The sequence below is a fragment of the Artemia franciscana genome, chromosome 19 (assembly GCF_032884065.1).
Source record: "Artemia franciscana chromosome 19, ASM3288406v1, whole genome shotgun sequence".
Lineage (NCBI taxonomy): Eukaryota > Metazoa > Arthropoda > Branchiopoda > Anostraca > Artemiidae > Artemia > Artemia franciscana.
In genome coordinates, this window is record NC_088881.1 from 26,356,930 (window position 1) to 26,379,024 (window position 22,095).

The window sequence follows — 22,095 nt, forward strand, 5'->3', positions numbered from 1 at the left end:
TTTCCGGAAAAACCGCACAGGTTAGACCCTTACCAGTTTCCAGGAATAAGCTGAGATCGGCGGCATAGGAAAAAAACCGGGACAAAACCAAAATGTTCCTCTTGCAACACAATTGATGTTAATCGCCACGATAATCTCACTATTCTGTCTAGGTTGTTAGAGTATTTACCGCAGCATAAAGAGCCGGTCGGTAAACCCATCGCAGGCCGATATCACACCCGCTTTTGTGCGTTTGGTCGTGTTTGACCAAGGTGAAACACGAATGAAAAGAAAAGATGAAAAGAAAATGAAAAGAAAAGAAAGAAAAGAAGGTGAAAAATGAATGAAAAGAATCCTGGTGAATATTTTTGCAGTACTACTTATAAGAGATATTCCTTTTTGGTTCTTGCATTCTGGTTAATCCCCTTTTTGTACAAGGGGAGGATGATTGATGCTTTCAACTTTCCAGAAATACCTTTTCTTCCCCTGTCTTCATCAACCAATTTTATAGCTAATGAGCAAGAAACCTTGGGCTTGCCTTGGAAATTTCCATTGCTTTGTAAATGCCCCATCTTGTAAATGCACCTTTTTCATTCTGTTTCGAATTATGTTTGACCACAATCGTGGAAATTTGTCAAAAGTTTTTTTTTTAGCATGGATTGAAAAACTGCATACTGGTCACTGCCCACAGGACATAATAATTATTTTTCAAACATTTTTCATTTCGACTGATAACAGCTTACACATAACATACGTTTAATATTTAAGACGTTTAATAACATTAAACGTTTTATAACAGACGTTTATAGACGTTTTATATAGACGTTTTTATAGACGTTTTATAACATTTAATACGTTATTCATTTAAGACGTTTTGTTTAATGTGTAGCAGAGGCTCCATTGACGTATAAGCAGATCTGTCTTTTGTAGGATTTTGCTCAAGCGGTTTAAGTAAATTTTCCCCCAGAGCTGATAAATAGGGGCAGTAACGTCACAATCGTGTTTTTAGGATTTGATTTTAGATTGTTTATTTGTATAATACCATATTGAGATATAAGTGTTGATCTAGAAGTAGGTCTTATTCATGAAATCCTTTTTTCTTGACGAGCCTCGGTTCTTCCTTATCAACAGGGAATGCTCTATACAAGATACAAGAGAGCCCAGATCGATAAGCACTTCATAGTGTTAGTATCTCTCGGACTAACTTTCTCCTGAAAAGGATCGCTGTGAGAAAAATCTAGAATCGTATTCCACCCCATGCCGCATGAAATCAACGTTATATATTCTGAAAGGTACATTTGACTGTACGTTTATTGCCGTTTGGGGATTTTTGCTTCAGATGCACAAGAGATGGAGGTTTGAGGTAATTAAGACACTTTCCTGAAAAAGAGTAATTAACGAACCATTTCTTGCAAGTTTATTTCAATAAATGAACGGTTGTATACACTGTTACCTAAGGGATATAGACAATATTTTGATCGGGCAAAAACAGACTCATTTGTGGTGATTTGACCGCGGAAAAGGTCTTTCGTAGCTATTACACAACCAAAGGAAACACAATCTTTTATGACTCTACCCCGTGGGGAGGAGGATGATTCAGAACCTTCAACCTCTGCCTAGATCTGCATTTTGGAACTAAAAATAATGAAGTCGAGTGGATTTCTTCAAGAAGTGGACCAAATATTAAAAAACAGTGCTTTTCAGTATCAAATATTTGTCTATGAGTCCGTTCCTTGTGTAAATCTTAAAGGGGAAGAATGTCTTCTACCCCATCATTGTTTGTAAATGTGATATAAATTTTAGTTTTATTCAAAACTTTCTTTTTTAATTTTTATTGAGTTGTTTTGTTTTACTATTACGAATGCTCTTCTCTAGCTTCTATTCTTGGTTTAGTTCCTTCCCCTTTACTCTATGTTTTATTGCCTTGTTGTACTATTGCTATCGTTATTTCTATGTTCTTTTCATAGTTTAGTTCTATCTGTGTTTTTTTCTTTCTGTTTTATTACACGGCTTTCGTTTCTGACTTCTTCTAGGCTTCGTTTGAAGATGCTAGACGTGCCATGTATTGTTTTTACTTGCAGCGATTGGAGATATCACAATCTCTTTGAATACACAGGCTATGTTTATTTATATTGCCTATTTCCATTTCTCTGCAAGTTTGAGTAGTGAACAGGAAACCGTGCATAGATAGAACGTAGAACTTAACTTGAAAAAATCAACTCAACGCTTTCCTATACAATTGCAACGTTGCCTGGAGGAGTGCGCAGTTGTAAAAGAGATCTTGATGGGACCTGAGTTTTAGTTTGAATTTTTGAAAACGCCACTTAAATTTGAATGGCATGTGGACGAGATTTAATAGCGATTATCCATTGGTTAAAACGCAGAAAGTGTTAAAAAGTGAGATGATTGATCCCAGGGGATAGTTGATTATTTGTTACACTTATTAATTACTTTACTTTACGCTTATTTATTAATCTTTTGCTATGATATTTTAATATTTTCTTCACTGCTGCACTGAAAATTTGCAACAAAGCAGACGAAAACTGTGAAAAAAAATATAAACAAAAGAAAACTTTTTCATTATGGCCAAACACCAATTAAAAGTCTGTTGAACGAGGATATTTAAAGAGAATAAAATACAAAAAGATATTGTGATAATTTTTAAGTAAACAAGGGCCAGTACTTGCGTGGGGTCTCAAGATCTAATGTAAAAGCCATCGTCTTTCGCAAATGGTTTTGGTCAATCAGTCACCGCATTAATCATATGAATGACTAATTCAATAAAAATGGTTAAGTAATAAAAGAGGAAAAGTTCGTCTCTGACGGGAAAAAACGAACGCCACCTACTGTTGCTGATAAAATCGCAAAATTAATGCACATATTAGATTTTTCTTTTTTTTTACTGTACCTTTTGTTGACCCAAAGATAAAAGAACCACTTTGATGAAAGGATCAGTAAAATGGCCTCTATTTTCGAATTACATAAAAAAAACTAGTTTTTTTTTAAGTGAAAGTAAGGAACGACATTAAAACTTAAAACGAACAGAAATTACTCCGTATATGAAAAGGGTCGCAATCCCTCGCTCTTTACGCTAAAGCTTTTAATTGTTTTAAAAAGCAGAATTGTGGCAAAGAGTCAGATTGTGGGGGAGTAAGTCATTCCCAAAGACATAGCTATTATGGTTTTTAACTATGCGGAACAAAATCGGTATCTAAAAATTTTGATCTGTTAACTTTGGAGAAAAAATGAGCGTGGGAGTGGGCCTAGGTGCCCTCCAATTTTTTTGGTCACTTAAAAAGGGCACTAGAACTTTTCATTTCCGTTGGAATGAGCCCTCTTGCGACATTCTAGGACCACTTGATCGATACGATGACCCCTGGGAAAAAAAAACAAATAAACACGCACCCGTGATTTGTCTTCTGGCAAAAAATACGAAATTCCACATTTTTGTAGATAGGAGCTTGAAAATTTTGCTATAGGGTTCTCTGATACGCCGAATGCGATGGTGTGATTTTCGTTAAGATTCTGTGACTTATAGGGGATGTTTTCCCCTATTTTCTAAAATAAGGCAAATTTTTTCAGGCTCGTAACTTTTGATGACAAAGACTAAATTTGATGAAACTTATATATTAGAATCAGCATGAAAATCTGATTCTTTTGATGTAAATTTTAGCATCAAAATTCCGTTTATTAGAATTTCGTTTACTATTGAGCCGGGTCGCTCCGTACTACAGTTCGTTACCACGAACTGTTTGATATGGTTTTGAGAGTGTAGAAGTCACCCATTGAAACTCTAGATACTATGGTTCCATCTATCACAATGCTCAAATCCATCTATCACAAGGCGCTCTAAGAGCGGCGGCTGGGTTGTCGAGTTAAAATAGCTAAGAAACTGATGCAGCTTAGTGCTACTGTGTAAGCCTTAGGTGGTTTTGTGCTACATTGAATTGTATTTATGTTTTATTATTATTTCTGTACAATACTGTAACGACCTATATTATACAGACCTACTAAGCCCAAACACAGAAGATCGTTCACACTCTCAGAAAACCCCAGGTTACGGTCATCAGGTAGCTTAAATCATTTTGTGAGCTTATGTATCGGCTAGCGAAGTCTCCCAGTAGAATAGCCATCACCGAGAGCTACTAAAAATCTGTTGTTTGACAATGAGATTTGATTGTAAAGAAAATGAAACATTACGTCCTTTTGACAGTAGGCTTGTCAATCAAAGCGGGTAGCACCACCAGGAACTTCCAAGGGTGCCAAATTATTGAAATGATATTTCCTTTGAGCTGATTTTAGCGTAATTTTTAGGGACTGCCCTTTACTGAATTTAAAAAACAAAATTCAGTTCCGTTTAATCGAAGAAGACCAAGTTCACACTTTTTGATTATGTAAGTTTCATTAAAACTGAATATCCCTATCCCCGGAAAAAATCTGGAGAAGTCACATGTTTTTTTCTAAGATCTCTAGGAAGGTAAATGTCGGCTTTTGGTTTTCTTTCGTTTAATCATATCTCTCATCCAAGCTCTACAAGGCATGGTATGATTGTCCAATCGATTCTTAATAATTTGGCCGTTTAAACTAAAAAAGCTTATTATGGACGAGATGGACGCCTGTATCGCCTTAAGTTTAAGTAAATTCACATATTAATACATTAAAGTTGAGCTTGTCTTGGATATTTTCAATTCTACTGCACATTGTTGCACTGTCACTGGTGCAGATAGTTGAACAATTTTAAAGTATCAAAGCTTCATCATTTATCCTTTTCCAGTACTCTTTGGACTAGTACCCCTGTAAATGTGAAGCAAATAGTTTCTGTGCTGTATATCCAGAAACCAGAGTTTAAAACAAATTTGTATATTCCTGGTGCTTGGAAGGGTGCTGACTCCTATACGTAAAATACACTCTTTTGCTTCGCCAGTGGCTTATTTTTGCTTTTTTTTTCTCTAAAGTAGTCAGTCAGGTTCATATTTACTCCATTTGGATTCAGATTCTGTGCGAGCTTTGATTTTTTTTTTTTTTTGAAGCAATTAACTTTGAATTTTAGTCTCACATAAGCAAATACCTTATGTGGCGTAGTTCCAGGAATCACAGTTTTATACAAATTCGTATATTCCTAGTGCCTAGAAGGGGAATGACTCCTATACATAATGTATCCCCATTGGCTTCGCCAGTAGCTTAATTTTGCTAATTCAAACACTCAGACTTGAATATTAAATTAAAGTCGCACGTTTTTTTTTCTGGATATACACATAGCTCAGTTCAGTTATGCTAGCACTAGGCAGTGCTGGAGTATTTTCTACATTTCTTTATATTAATCTCTTTACCATGTAGAACATATTCTGCAAATAATAATCATTCGAAACTATTTGGTTTATATGCAACTATTAAGTCTACAAGTGCAAGGTATGAAAAAGATAGCTAGTCCATGGGGAATCTCAGTCAAATCCTACACCAGGCATTTGCCCCGGACGCAGAGATTTTAGGAGCGCAAAATTTCACATAATTAATCTAACGGTTATAATTATTTTGCAATTTTTGAAATTTAGTTTTTATTGAAACCAAGTAAAAGCCGTAGTCAGTAAATTTAAAAAAATAATAGATTATTAATTAATTGATAAAAAATGAAGTAATTATAATTAAAATAATCAAATTTAAATAGTGAATAACAATTAAAATATTTAAATAATACATTAGAAAATAATTCAACAATGAATTATTAACTTATTAATAATTTCAAAATAATCTTGTTGATAAATCTTGTTAAAATTTGGCTGAAAAATTCTTTGGGAGACGGGGGGGGGATAATCAAGATGTCCCTGCGCAACGTAGGTCAGAGCCGCCACTGATACCAGGAGTGATTTTTTCCAGCAATCACCATTCATGGATTAAATTAATGACGATGCTTTTCACTGATATTAATTTAATAATTGTAAACAAACTTTAATTTGGTAGTAAAACACTAAATGAATTTGTAAAAATTATCTGCATTATTTCTATCTATGAATTATCATTTATATTTAATTGGCTATCTTAAGCTAAGAAGTAGAATCGGTGGGTTTGGGGGGTCTAGTTTCTGATTGTTATCCCTTCTCAGCCCTTGTTGCTTGTTATACATTTTAACACCTTCAAAGGAGAGTTTGGGTCTACTAAGTACCAGCCATAGAAGTTCGTCAATTTTTTATATTGAGTCACTTTCGTTAATGAAATCATCTGAAGATCCTCTGAAATAAACCTTTATTTATTCTCTTCATTCTCATCACAGTTTCACCATCTGTAAATACCTTTTATTAGAGGAACTAAAAGGAAAACCCTTAGTAATTTCAATTTACTCCACCTTTTGAAAAGCAATCTCTATGCAAACAAATGAGCTTAGTCTAAGCCGAAAACTCATTTTGGAGTAATTTATGGATCCGCTTTGTCGAGGATTTATCTCTAGTCTATAGGTATAAGCTACATATTTGACTGAGAGAAGCACTGCTAAAAGCACTCTTCCTTGAATTTATACCAATTAAAATAAATCAAAAAGTGAAGAAGATAAAAAGTGATATTATAAAATAAAACGAGCAGAAATAAAATCATATTTAAAGTGTAAAGAAATCACTATGAATATATGAAACCTAAAATGAGCAGAAATTAAGATGAATCAGCAATTCGAACTTAAAATGGACTAGAATTATTTAGAAATAATTTTGATGTAACCTCTTAAAACCATCTAAAGGCACAATTATTGTTTCTGCTTTGCTGAAAACGTAACAGGTTTATTCAAGTTTTATTTAGGTATTTATTTTAACTACTGCAGAATTTAGGTAACGTTATAGTAACGTTATTAGGTAACGAATATAATATATAGGTAACGTTATTAGGTAACGAATATAATATATAGGTAATGTCAGTTTAATGAATTTAGACAAACATTAGTAGTGGAATAAATAACAGTAATACTAAAATACTATTGTTCTCTCAAAATAGTAAAGCCAAAATGTTTAATTTTTTTGTTTTGTTCAAAAGATCCTCTGTTCAAAATACATGTTGTGTTAGCTTCCGTTTAATCTGTTACTGAAAAATTAACAGATTGCTTCAAAAATTGCCAGCTGATTTTTAAAAAGTTATTTTACGGTTTTGGGTAAGTTTTTATTTACAACTATTTTAGGTTCGAATTTGGAATGTTATATGTAAATACCCACCTTTCTGCTGTATAAAAGAAATGTTTCCGATGTTGGATAAGTTGTTGGCAGTATGAACTAACGTTCTGCTTTGAGGAATTATGGCTAAAAGTGCTCTTCCTCTACTTTAAACTGTAATCATTCCCATAGCTCTTAGATATGTGGAAATGACCATTAAATCATTTTAGCTCTCTGGCTCATTTTCTCCAAAAGCAGATATAATACCCTTTGCCAAATAATACGGATTTGTTCGTTTTTCTAGAGAATCTGCAAATTCAATAAAGTATGAAAGAAATTCCAACTGATGTTTTAAGAGTTATTTTAGGTCCTAGTTAGGTTTTAATTTAGAATTTTTTTAGGTTCGAGTTTGGAATGTTAGACGTAAATATGTACCTTTCGAATACATTAAAGCTGTGTAAAAGAAATGAAACGCAATAGACAATCGTTCTGGTACATGTTTTTTTTAGTAACTTTACTGCACGTATTGTCATAACGTGTTTCCTCGTAATGTATGCATGTATGTATGTATTTATTTATAACCCATCATACAAAATAATGAAGTAATGGAGTGCATTAAAAAAAAACGAAAAAAAGAAGAAAGAAACAACATATCGTAATTACATTCTAAAATACAAATAAAAATAATTCCACTGCAAAAAACAACATTTTGCCATTCATGGCCGGTTTGCTTATTGCACATGTGTACATTCAGCTCAGCTAACTTAGCACACGGGTCACCCAAGCTATATTTTTTCATCAAATAGGAGTTGCGGGTCCACGGAGGAACTCGCAACAGAAACTTAGCAAATTTGAAGAAAACGCGCTTCATCCTAAGATGGTCAGATTCACTAAATATAGTGTAAAACGGTACTAAATACAGAATATGTGGCAGGACGACACTATTGTAATCCTCGCAAGATGGGCTCTATTCAAATGAAACTGAGAACTAACAATTGTACCATATGCACGACGGATTTTCGTTTCCATTCTTTCTAGCATCAACAGCCTAGTTTTCTTCAGATTTTTTCCAATATGAAGGCCAAGATATTTCAGCTTCACAAAAGGCTTTACTTCTGTACCATTCAGATCTATAGATATATTATCTGATCTAGTCGTATCTATTTCATTAAAAATCAAAACATCACATTTTTCAGCATTTAGCGAAAGTCCAATATCACTGTAGTTTTTACATATCTCCAAAAAACATTTTTCTAGCCCACTGATAGTCCTACTAATATAAAAAACTTTGAACATTTTTGGAAAGTAAATGTTTTTCTATATGAAACGTTCAACGGAATATCAAATCTTCTCTAAAGTTGATATTTACTCCCTTTTTCTTTATAAAGGGTCACGTGCTAAAGTGTTTCCTTTTTTCTCAGCTCAGCGAAGATCTTTTCCTCGAAAAAGGAAGAATCTTTTCGTGAAAAAATTACTCCGTCTGAATTTTCCATGTAAGGTTTAATTTTGTTTGTTTTGTTTAATTTTGTTTGTTTAATTATTGTTTGCTTTGCTTCAGCTTTGCAAAAATTGCAAAAAAAAATATTGCGGAGTCTGTCCACGATGGAAGTCTGCACACGGTATCTGTTCAGATACGTTTTTTTGGATGACTGTTTTACAACTTAAAGTCCCTATGCTGGCGTTAAACTCAATGGTCATATTTGTCACCATGGCAGTGTCTAGAAAAACATGATTCGAACTCTAACAGTGCAATACAAGTTTAAAGCAATATTGCCATCTTCAAATTAAAAAAAGAATTATCCCTAAAACCCTTAATAGACGACCCCCAAAGTTCCTGCCTTCACTTTCAAAATCTTCGAAATGTCATCTATTTTTCAATGAGGGATTTTTCAATCCCTACGAAAAAATTACCCCAAAGAAATTTGATTAGTCTATAAATCCCAAAACTAAATTTCTGTCCCACTAAAAACCCTGAAAATTCTATTTTTAGGGTAAGGGATTCCAAACTTAGAAATACTGATTTAAATAATTCTGTCTAGACATTTTCCTTTTGTTCAGCATACCCTAATATATTTTAAATTATAACATCTATGCGCATGGATTGGTTACTGTTACCAAAACTCGTTCATTTGGTGGCTTATCAATCATCCAGCAACATTTACTAGGCTTACAGTTTAAATTGTAGTTGCTAAAAATAAGTTTAATATGGTGATTCATTCATACCTTGATTCTCAAAAATTCACAAAAATAATGAAATAATGAAATAAGCATAGCCACTACCAGGAGGTCAAAGGAGCTGTACGCAGCGGTTAAATTAATTAGTTGAAGGACAAAATCAAAAGATGAAAAAAAGCAGTAGCACAAATTATAGTCACAAGGGACCTGCTCTCACCCTGCATCTCGACTGAGGAGATTCCCCTGGGATTAAAATGAAAAAAAAACTATTTAGAGCCCCTAATCCTTTCTGGTAGGGTATTCCAGATGGCCATTCTTATGCAACGAAACACATTGGCTGACCCCACTGTATTCTTCTTCTCATATACTAGCTTGTCAGCCCCAAATATTGGTCCAAACCAAGATGACATATAAATACTGCAGATTTTGGTGATTTTAAGATGAATTCCAAAGAAATATGCTGCGTTGTCTGCTATTAGTGATTGTTAAATCTGTGTTTTTTGGGGATGATTATAGCATAGGTATAGGCTTAGAATTTACATAGTATAGGCTTATAGTATAGTATAGGCTTAGAATTTACAACAGTTGAAAAATTAAATTATTATTGTGTGTTTTATCAGATTCTTTTTCAATTCTATTTTTTTTCTTTATTTTTGTTTTACCTGTTTTGCCGCACATACTGTTTAAGGCGTGGATTTTTTTTTCTGTCGTACCTCATCTAATGAAATTTACTTTTTGTTTATGCTTAACTAAGTCACATTTCAGGTAACAGTTCAAGCACCAATGGCCCAGCAGTTCTTTTCATTCAATTTGTCGTCAATGAAGGATTAGTTATAACAGCAACCTCGGACGATACTTTACATTTATGGAGTCTGAAGCAAAAAAGACCAGAGATTATTCATTCATTGAAGTTTACGAAGGAGAGGTTGGATTTTTTTTTCCCACTAATTTTACTACTTAAGGAACAGTACCCTTCTGCTTAAGGATCACAGCTCTTGATAATTCTTAAAATGAGAAAAATTGCTTGTAAGATTTTGTATCTTTGACAATCATGCCTTATTTTAAAATTAATCTGAATTTTGAATTAATCGCCAATTTTTCTACCAATATTAGGAACGCAGGAAGATTTATTTTTAGTAGTGGTTCCATTTTGAAATTTTTTGAGCTTTTTGAAAAGTGAATTTTGAGCTTTTTTCCATTTTGAATTTTTAGCTTTGGTTCCATTAAGAGTGAACACTATCACTGATACCTCAACGAGGGCTGCATCCAAGACTTCGTCGATTAGGTTGTCACAAAAACTTTTATTAATGTTTAATTGTAGTGAGCAGTGTGTCCCACCTTGTCAATGACTCTTTGTCAAAAGCTGCTTACGACACTTGATTGCTGATCACGACGGGTTGTTGAATGGTCGCTATATCGGGTGACGTTGTCCCACCTTTTCAGTGACTTCGTAAAAGTTGCTTTTCCTGTTAAATTGCTTCATCATTATGGTTGTTGTTGACTTTTTGCAGCTAGTGTCATCGTCTACCGTTTCCATGATGTTTCCTCAAAAGCTGTTAATCACATAGGGATATCATCCCGAAGAAATGCTATTGACCTTGGGTTACAGTGAACTTTTACGTTTTCTGTGATTCTTCGCTAGTTTTTTCAGAAATTGTTGGCCACTTGAACTTACAACGCTCGCTCATAGCACTGGAATACATTCCTATTTTCTCTACTGTATTAACCTTGAAGACTAAATAACGTTGAATATTATGCAAACCGCCTTAAAAGAGGTTGGTGTCCACTAAGAAAAGTGCCTGCAGCATAAAAACATCCATCAAAAGTCGACATCCTTCTAATATTTTTGAGTGAGTCCAGAGCTTTCCATTCTCAATTTTGTTTTTCCTAAGGCCTCAAATTTCTTTGTAAGCTTAGACTTGGCAAAAAGGCGTAAAATACTCAAAATATTTTTTTGTTTTATTTTATATTAAATTCACTTAAATCAAGCTTGGAACCTTGTCCTTATGGCTTTATGATTTCTTGCACGCAAACCTTCTATCAAATTCCCTGATAAACTGCTTAAAATGCTTTTAAAATTTTTATCATTATGGTATGTCAATAAGGTTAATCATGTCACGCATTATTACAGACTTCAAACTAAAAGACTACCCATTGTTACTTATCAACAAGATAAGTTAATGAGCCAGACAAGAAACCTTTTCTTTTCAGTTACGAAATGTGAAAAGAAAAACTTCAAGCACTTAAAAGAGATCAAAAGATCAAAGTTCAAAGCGCTACCGCGTCGGTGGTAACCGACGACCTTGGTTCGAATGATGCCAAATTTTTAATGGTAAAACTTGCGACCATCTCGGGCCTAGAACAAATCCTAGATGGGACGACATTAATAATCGGCGGAAATTATTTTCAATTTAGTTTACTTAACATATGAACTACACATACTTAACATATGAGCCACACTATGCCAATGTTCAAAATCAAGCTAAGATTAAAACAAATCCACTTGACGATAAAAACTATCAGATTTTGAAAAGAACTTCTCAGTAATCCTACTAAAAAATTCTTTAACACAAGTCTGTCTACAAAACTACAAGACATCTTAAGTGCATCCGTTTTTGTTTTTTTTCACAGCTCACGAAATAGATTTACCACTTGGCCCAAAATGCTACCTCTGCAGCCCTAGAGACCACAAATAACATTCTATGACAGAGAAGCTGAAGATGTAAAGGTTGGACAAGTGAAAGTATAAAGCCCCCAATAATACCAAATGGAAAACTGAAGTGGAAGTCAAGAAGGTACTCAGAAATCGTATCACCGAGAAATTTAATAACAGCTGTATCCATTTCAAGAAAGGCAACAATCATGCAGTCTTCAAAACAGTATCCTCCATCGTCCATAACCTCGGAGATATTCTGGAACGGCGTCAATAGTGCGAAAAGAAAGCCTAATCGAAAGAAGGAACCTTTTTGGTTTCTCCATTTTGAGGAGAAACCAAACCAATGCGTAACGACAGAATCAAACTTCCCAAGATCCTCACTAATCATAAGCCATTTCATCCCTCCCCCTCCGGTACAGTTGGAGACTAAGGCAGCCATAAAATTTCTGAAGCGAGGCAAACCTTCTAGATCAGGCGATGTCACTACAGAGCTAATAAACGTTGGCTCAGGAGATACTCTTGGCCCATAATATAGTACTATGTCTGCCACCTGGTCAACTGGATATAGTCTGCTACAGTAGGGGAGTTCAGCAGTAATTCCAATTCACAAAAAGGGCTGAAGGCAGACTCTGCAAACTAATCGATCTGTCCGCTAAACTAGCCTCTAAACTAGAATCCTCACGCAGTCCACCTTTATAGAATCTGGAATATTACCGCTCCTACTATTGAACTGATGTAACAATATATCAAGTTTAATAGAGAGTTCTATCAATTGTTCTTTGGTTTTCTACAAACCCTTGACCTTATATGGAGGGAAGGTTTGAGGCATATTCTAAGATGCTTTAGTGTTTCATATCAAATCGTCAGGATCATTCATAACATGTACACTAGGTTCAAAGCTGAATGCGGAAAATCGATGGCCTCTCCTCAAGCGAGGCATCCTCTCGTCACGCTTGTTCAACCTTTTCTTGCATGCCATCTTTTGCCTAATATCTGCCTCTTGTTTTGTTAATATAGGTGAAATTCTAATTTAAAAACTGGTGTCCGCTGATGATATCGGCCAAATAACCATGTCTGCCCAAATCCCTCAAGACATGCAGACAGTGTCTCTCAAGCAACTAAGGCTATTTGGTATGCAGATTGTCGCAAGCAAAACTAAAGTCGGGTTACATCATGCCATAACATTCCTTGTGATATTAGATGATGAATAAGTGGAAATAGTTAGATGATAGTTAGAGCATGATGGTTAGAGGATAGCTTGATAGAAAGTTTGAAAATAGGTGGAATAGTCTAGCCCCTACCCCAAGTTTTCCCGAATTTTTGGATAATTATATTCAAACTCTTAAGTAAAAAGTAATCTTATACTGAGCCGCCCTTCCCAGCTGTATTTCAGAAAACTTCTAAATTTATAAAACTCCAGTACCTTTTCACCTATCATAAAGCTCACCTTCCCAGCATCCAGATCATACCTATTGCTCTGTATGGGTGTGAATCATAGACAGTAAAGCGGCATATAGTGGAAATTGATTCAATTACTGTTTCACAACCGAAAAAGTTAGAAGAAGACTGAAGTCATAAGATATGACTATAAGCGAAGTCAGAAGACAGAAACTGTGCTAGTTGGATGGACCCTGTTCACCTTTCAAAGATCTCGCTCTAAGAAACAGTTGAAGGGCGTCGATCACGGGAACATCTCGTAAGAGGTGGATTGATAACTTTGACATACAGTGTATTATTCAACTACCTGCACATCACAGTGCAACATATCGAATATTGGTAAATAAATTCAGGTAGGAAGACCCCAAAACGTCTCATGAGGATAGATAGGAATTAAATAAGCTGTCTATGAAACGGTCTTGTACTGAATGGATATTTTTCTTAAAATGCCCAACCCAAGTAAATACTTCTCCAAGATTAAATGAAGCTCCTCCTTCCATCTGCATGTGACTTCTAGTGATTCAATAGCTCCAATAATAGGTAGCATATTGAGCTATCAAAATTCTAGGATTAGCATTGTCACAGATCTGTAAAATGCTTAGAATTATCTATAATTACTAGAATAGCACTACAAAGATAATTAGAAACGCTGGAGGATTGTAATGTGTATAGTATAGTTTAAAATAGCCCCCCCAAAATTTAATAAGTATAGATAATTAAGGTTACGAATAGGATGAATTGCTGAGGTGGATTTGAGGTGGATGAGGTGAACTGCTGAGGTGCATCCTGTGGTTAAAAGACTGGCTTAATAATTTACAACACTTTAAGAAGTAGATTCGACTCTTATTATTTAAAACTTAATAAGAATCAGCTTGTATGAGAATACATCGTAGTATGATATTCTTTATTAAATTTGGGAACTCATCTTATGGTAGACCTATGGTAGGAGTAGCTCATTATTTACTATGGATCAAAATAATTCAAGTTTCATTGTAAAAATAATTATATAGTTAATAGGAATGAATACTTAATAGCATCCAAATAAAAATGTCGCCGGTAGCGTTAGGGTACATGTTATGGCCCGAAATAGCTCAATTTTCATTATTAGAAATTGAAAAATAATGATAATAAATAGACAATTAGTTTATAGACAATAAATAATAATGGTTAATAGTTAATAGCATGACAGTATTGAACTGGTTAGAGAAGCTACTTCATTAAAAATATAGGGTGGGTGGAGTGACCTATATGCTATAATGTAAACCGTTTGAGTACCATTTATAAAAAAGAATAGCACTAAAAGCTGTTACTAATTTTGACACCGAAGGGCAAGACACTAGGAAAAAAAACCCAACGAGATTTGATCGACATAAAAAGTAAATATTTCGGATTGATTGGTGCTGTCCGTACGTATATAATAAATATTTAGTAAATATAATCGACATATTAGTGAATAGACATGGTTATAACAATAATTGTTTTAGGAATTAGAATAAGATCTTGGATGGTGGTGGTGAAGTGTATCTTAGGAATCGAAATGGCTCAACAATTATTATTAAAAATAATCATAAATATTATTTATTTTTATTTTATTTTTAGATCGTCATTTGATCATCATATTTTTATCGAGTGCTATTCTTCCAACGCCAATATATTAACAGCATAACAGCCATATAACAGCCGAAATTTATGTGATCTTGAGCTAGATTTTCTCTGGTATTTTCTGAATAATAAAGAAAAAAAATGTTTGTTTCACTTTGTCTAATTTTTTTCTTCCGTATTTTGAAAGAAATAAATCAAGTTATTTAAGTTTGTAGAATAAAAACGTAGTACATGGCAATGAACGCCTTCCAACGCCAACATATTAACAGCCATATAATAGCCGAAATTTATATGATTTTGAACTGAATTTTTCTGGTATTTTCTGAGTAATGAAGAAAAAAAAATTGGTTTCACTTTGTTTAATTTTTTTTCATATTTTGAAAAAAAATAAATCAAGTTATTTGATTTTGTAGAATAAAAACATAGTACATGGGAAATGAGCGAGCGCCTTCCAACGCCAACATATTAACAGCCATATAATAGCCGAAATATATATGATTTTGAACTGAATTTTTCTGGTATTTTCTGAGTAATGAAGAAAAAAAAATTGGTTTCACTTTGTTTAATTTTTTTTCATATTTTGAAAAAAAATAAATCAAGTTATTTGATTTTGTAGAATAAAAACATAGTACATGGGAAATGAGCGAGCGCCTTCCAACGCCAACATATTAACAGCATAACAGCTATATAACAGCCGAAATTTATTTGATTTTGAGCTGGATTTTTTTCTGGTATTTTGTGAATAATAAAGAAAAAAAATGTTTGTTTCACTTTGTCTAAATTTTTATTCATATTTTGAAAGAAATAAATAAAGTTATTTGAGTTTGTAGAATAAAAACGTAATACATGGGAAATGAACGCCCAGGGCTGACTACTTTCACAAATCATATACACCAGCTGGGGGACCGGGGGACCCTGTCCCCCAGGAATTTTCTGGCACCCTTTTATCTTTTTTTACTCTTTTTTTAGAATAAATTTGGCAATTTGGTCAATTATTGGCATATTTGTCACATTTGAAAATTTTAGATGTTGAAAATTTCAAACTAGTTATGGATTATACAACTGAATAAGATTAATTAGCTAATTAACTAAGAGATAAACTAAATTGACTGACAATTGATCGACCACTTTATCAACGACTCACTAACTTTTTAGCTAATAGTAACTTTTGAAAATAAAACAGAAGCGAGGCTAAAATGTTTAAAAGTGATAGATTTTTCAAACTAATATTCATAATTCATCTTCTGTGCCTATTTAAAGCTTGTGAAAATTCACATCTGAAAACTTCACATTTGTCACATCTTTGTCACATTTGAAAATTTGTCACTTTCGTCACTCTGAATTTTTTTTTGTAAATTTAAGTTTCGCTCTGTTATTTTTCTGCATTGTTACTGTTTTAATGACCGAATGGTACATTTTTCTATCGTTCAATAGCTAATATTCAGCTTTATCTATCTACCTAAATACAATTTTAAAATTTGCATTGCATCTTTTTAGATTGAAAAATTTGTTTCAGATATTTCACAAACAAGTTAAGAAACTTTTCCTACTTTCAAAGAAAGTTTAAGTGATTCTCTAGAAAATAAGCCAGAGTAATATCATAATTCCGTCTCGGTTAATCAATAGAAACGAAATAAACCAGTTCAATGATATAAGTATCCGGTTTTACCCCTGTAGCCCAGGCTACAGCTGCAAGCTTGTCCCAAAATCGCAGTCTTCGCAGGGGACACAAAACTTAAGGAGTAAAAAATGATTTTAATTTTTAATCATTATTGTCGTTATAATATTAAATCATTAACTTTCAATATGTTATGCAATATGTTATAGTATATCATGAAAAGAGAAATCGCCAATGCAACACCACAAACACAAAAAAAAGAAAAAAAAAAGAGAGACAGAAGGAGAAAAGGAAGACTGTTTTCCTAAATAAGTGATTAATATAGACCAGCACTTGAATGAGGCCTTAACCCTACTCATCCATACAATCACATAGGTCAAACAGCATAGCCACACACAATCAACCATAAAGAATAATCCATGGACAGGCAGTCATGTCGTCAATAAGTATAAGTCGTCATTTACCAAACAATACAAAAATAATATAGACAAATAATTCAGAGGCAACACCCAACATAAAGGCTCATCAGGAGAATACACTGGCCTCTGTAATATATAACTATTGTATGAAATCACATTGCTCTAACACGAAGCAATTGAAAGCAAAGAAAATAATCACTTTAAAAAACAATTCAAGAGATCGCATAGTTATCGCTGTATTTTTTCCACTGTTTCCTGCTTCGTAGCGTTATTGTATTGGCCAATAGGAATCAGGTTATCCTTGCAAAGTCTTGTTGACTACATTTTGCTGAGGGTTTGATTTTACAGTGCCGTCATTAGGATTTGTGGAACCTCTTCAAAATTAAGCGTGAATAAAATGAGGGATTTGCTTGAAGACGATTTTTTTCATATAAAGAATTGACATAATTTTTTTTCTAGAATATCTCGAATGTTGCTACCATTTGTTTCAAAGTGGCTGTATGTTGGAACTGAAAAGGGAAATGTACACATTGTAAATGTCGACACTTTTCATCTCTCTGCGTATGTTATTCATTGGAACAAAGCTATTGGAGTGTAAGTATGACAATACCTCTTTATGTAGCATAAAAAGAGTCAAATTAACGATTACACGAATAACTTAAATTCTCCTATTTTGCTTTCTAACAATTCACATCTCTAAGTCATAAATGCCAGAGGAACGATAGCTCTGTAAAAAAACCTAATAATCATTGCGATAAGTATTTTATAATATCATTGTTGCTCTTTATATTCATCACCAAGTTTTATTACTTTTTATTTTTTTATGTTTTAATTCCGTATGAGTTCTCGTTTTTATCTCTTGACCTTGCCTTATTTTTATTTGTCACCTGTTTTTCATATGTTTTTTGTGTTCGTTTTGATTCAAAACGTGGATTTGGCCTTTCAGGGCTTATGAAAGGTACACGCAGTAAAATCTTAACTTATTTGGAAGTTTTTCGACCATAAAAAAATTGATGCTTGTGTTGCTGAAACAAGTTGAAAAATTACGCCTAAAATACGTCGAGTTCAAATTTACTAATGAGAATTATATGCTAAAAACATAAACGGCATATAAATAAGTTCTAAGACCAAACCGGGTAGAGATAAGGACGAAAATCATAGCCCTGTTTTCAGGCAATCCCACATTAAACACGGAGGTGGACATGGGTTGTAAAAGTTGTCGTTTTGAGTACCAATGTTCGGGTGTTTTAGAATTCCATTTTTTACCATGCTATTCTGGCACGTTCCAGTTTTGAACAACCCGTGTCCAACACCCTTGTAACCCGTAAGATTATATACTTTAATGTTTCACCGGGTCGAACACGGAGAACCTGAAACAATTTTCGTCAACCCTGGTTAAAGCACGCTTCAAACCCGGTGCGTGAAAACGCACCCAAACCCCGGTGCGCGAGTCTCAAGAAACATCTAAAAACAGCACGACAAAAATTTTTCCTTAAGCCAATCGGGCAACTAGTTGTTTCAGTTGTCTTTGAAAAACACATGCCTGAATACACGATAGTCTACTACTTTTGTAACATATGGCTCACCATAAGTAAATTTGTGTTTACCATCTTTGTGGAAAACTAGGATTTATGTTCCCAATGAAACGTGTGATTTTTCGACAAGGCTACAGCTGTAACTTAAAGCGAAAGGGTAAGATACTTGACTCGCTGAGTTCACTAATTTAAGATCAACCCATGCACTGAGTCATAATTATGATGCTTCTTAGACCTTTCTTAAAGGATTATCTAAACTTCCCCAAGAATTAAGAAAACTTTCCTAATTTTTCATAGATTTTTCAAGTCTTTTCAAGGTATTTTGCAATCAAGAAAAATAATACAAATTAAATTTCAAAAATGTAATTGAATAGATGGACAAAGCTAAAAATCAACCATTAACAGTAGAAAAAATATTTTTCGATGTTGAAATATCAAACTTTCAGAACTGAAGAAAAACAACAAACTTCCCTCCATAGCCAGGGAACATCAACCTGAATTATGCTTTTCATTGAATCAGAGCTATTAGATTATATTGTTAATGTATGTTTTGTAAAAACTGTTATATTTTTTCGAGTTATCAGTCTACAAAATTGTTATTTTCCATGTAAAAAACAGTAAGACATGACATTCTTAATCAATAATTTCTGAATAAGCTAAATAAGTGAAAATTGTTAATTTTACTTAAAAGAAACGCCTTTTTTTTTTACATACGTTTGAAGACATTCTGCAGAGATTAATACATATATTTCGAATTTGGATCGCAACACGGAACACATGACATGAAATACAAGGAAGGGATGTCATTCACTTGCTACAAAATGATTTTAAGCTTGACTGCTGTCTTTGCTGAACATATATTAAACATAAGGCTAGTGACTAGTGCATACCTTATGTTGACAATATTGTCTCTGGATATAATTCTTTTTCGTAGCTTAGGATAACTAACCATAGAACTGGCTATTATAAGCTTCCAAAGACTATTGATGATCAATGCACTTCAGACGTATTCTCAAACATCTATATTTATAAAATGAATCAACTGTTTCATGAATCTGAAGGAAATTTATATTTCTGAAAGGAATATTTCACTATCCATACTTTAACAAGCTTTAAAATTTTTAGTCTGCTATTCTATACCCGTCAACACTTCTTTTCTGGCCACTTCGGGAACGGCGTCCAATTTCTATGTGGGCCAGTATACTTAAATGGTGTTTAGACACACAACCATATGGAAAGGCATGGCATATGGAGTCATTCTTAAGGAATATGGGGTCATTCTTATGGAATATTCTTAATATTCCATTGGGGTCATTCTTAAGGAACATGGAAAGGCATATGGAAAGATCACGCTCGGTGTCACTAGTTAGTAGGATGTGCCAGATTTTTTCCCCCAATGAAAGGGACACAATCTGTAAAAATACTATATAGACTAATATACTATACTATATACTATATAGACTAATACTAATATACTAAATACTATATATCTGTGATGTGTGGAAAGCTATGAAAAAAAAAGAAGAAAAAGAAAATTATATCTTAGGAATGGGGGCTCAGGTATTAAGGTCTTCCGTGCAAACAGGGTTGGATTAAGGTGTTGCGGGTATCTCGTCAAATAAAGTGACAGTTCACCCCTTAGATAAAGTTGTTTTTGTGTTAAAATATCGCATTGACTACGTAAGGGTATTTCAAACTGAATCCATTTACCAAGATTCGAATATTAGAAGCTACAGCAATAACAAGGTCAAGTATGATTCTGAAATGCGGGCGCTCCGAAAGACGAAGGTGGATTTATTTGATGTTTCCACAAGAAATGTCTACGTGTTGCTTTTGGCAACTGTCCGACTGGCCGTATTTCAAACAGTAAGGCTTCTAAGGCTATTGTAAGAGAAAGACTGCGATGGCTGGGATACCCTCTGCGGATCAAGGATGATGAATTGCCAAAAAAAGTGTCCTTTCCGGCCAACCATTTAAGGCCAAACAAAAAGCAGGTCTACCCTGAATTGCGTGAAAGCAGTTCCCAAGGAAGGATTTAAGGACAACAGGAACTTCTTGGAAGGGTCTAAAGAGGGGTACTTTAAATAGACTGGGACGGAGGAGGAACATCCGTAGCTGTGTTTGCAGGGGGCTTGGTGCTGTAGTGAGTTTTTAGGAATTGTGATCGTAGTGTTAAATTGAGGCTCCATGTATCTATAACGACTATCAAATGAGGAGCTGAAATTGGGAGCAATGAATTGGGAGCTGAATTTTGTAATGTTTCAAATTCCAGGAGAAGCTAAAATATTAAGTTTAGGCAGATCACTTTTTGCTGTAGATGCATCTGATGCTCCCTTGAAATTTGTGCTCTGTGAATCCATGAATGTGTAGCATATCAGTAATCGTCCTTTGTCCTTTCTTTTGTATTTGTTTTATTACATACGTGAATATTCCAGAATATTTCTCAAAAAAAATTCCTCAGTTTATTTCTTTCGCAGCTTGATTAGTTCTTTCTTCCTCAAAGTTTCAAGTTTAGCTCTATTGAAGAAGTATAAGCAAGAGACCACAATGAATTTAGAAGTTAACCTCAATTATCTCTTTTGAATAGCTTTGATCCGATTGGGTGACTTCCATGAAAGTTTCAAACTGGACGAGCGTGATCTGATGGACAAAAGATAGGTAAATCTTTTGGGAGTGCTCTTCAAGACTTTAAATCTACTTAAGAGCTTAAGGAGGGGGATTGCTGCATTGGCTTTTTAGAGAATATTACGCCTCAGTGCGATCATTCTATGTCAGTGCACTTCTACCCTTTTGATGTTTTTAACTACGATATGGGAGGAAATTTTACCTCGCTCTTTACGCTAAAGTATTTTTAGTAATTTCAACTATTTATTCTACGGCCTTTGTGATTCAGGGGTCATTCTTAAGGAATTGGGACAAAATTTAAGCTTTAGTGTTAAAAGCGAGGTATCGACTAGGGGTGAACCCCCTCATATACGCAATAAAAACATACGATTATAGAAGTTCTTTACGTAAGTTAATTCGTAAGTTACGTATATTTTTTACTTATGAAAAATTAAAAGTTCTAGTTGCTTTTTAAGTAATCAAAAAGTTGGAGGGCAACTAGGCCTACTCCTTTGCTCTTTTTTTCTTAAAATCTTCCGATAAAAACTATGAGAAAGCCATTTAGCCAAAAGAAACTAATATGCAAATTTATTTTTAATTATTTATATGCGGAGAGCCAAGATCAAAACATGCATTAATTCAAAAACGTCCAGAAATTAAATAAAAAAACAAGTTTTTTTTTTAATTGAAAGTTTGACTCTTTCTCTTAACTCTACTTTTTAAAACAGTAAAAGACTTTAGCGTAAAGAGCGGGGCGTTGAGGAGGAAAAGCCCCTTCCATATACGGAGTAATTTCTGTTCGTTTTAAGTTTTAATGTCGCTTCTTACTTTCAGTTAAAAAATACTAATTTTTTTTATTTAATTTTAAATAGAAACCAAGAGAACACTGATTTACTCAAATATAAACCTAGTAATGATCTTGATAACATTCATAAACCAAGAG

General features: G+C 33.9%; 1 protein-coding gene across 1 annotated transcript in view; it reads left to right on the forward strand.

The window, feature by feature from the left end:
- The window catches only part of LOC136039490 (syntaxin-binding protein 5-like), a gene marked incomplete in the record, with an annotated part of 340,696 nt that overhangs the window by 68,302 nt on the left and 250,299 nt on the right, over window positions 1–22,095 (forward strand). The window contains 2 exon segments of the mRNA XM_065723280.1: window positions 10,047–10,206; window positions 17,473–17,607. Coding sequence (XP_065579352.1) covers window positions 10,047–10,206; window positions 17,473–17,607 — 295 coding nt within the window.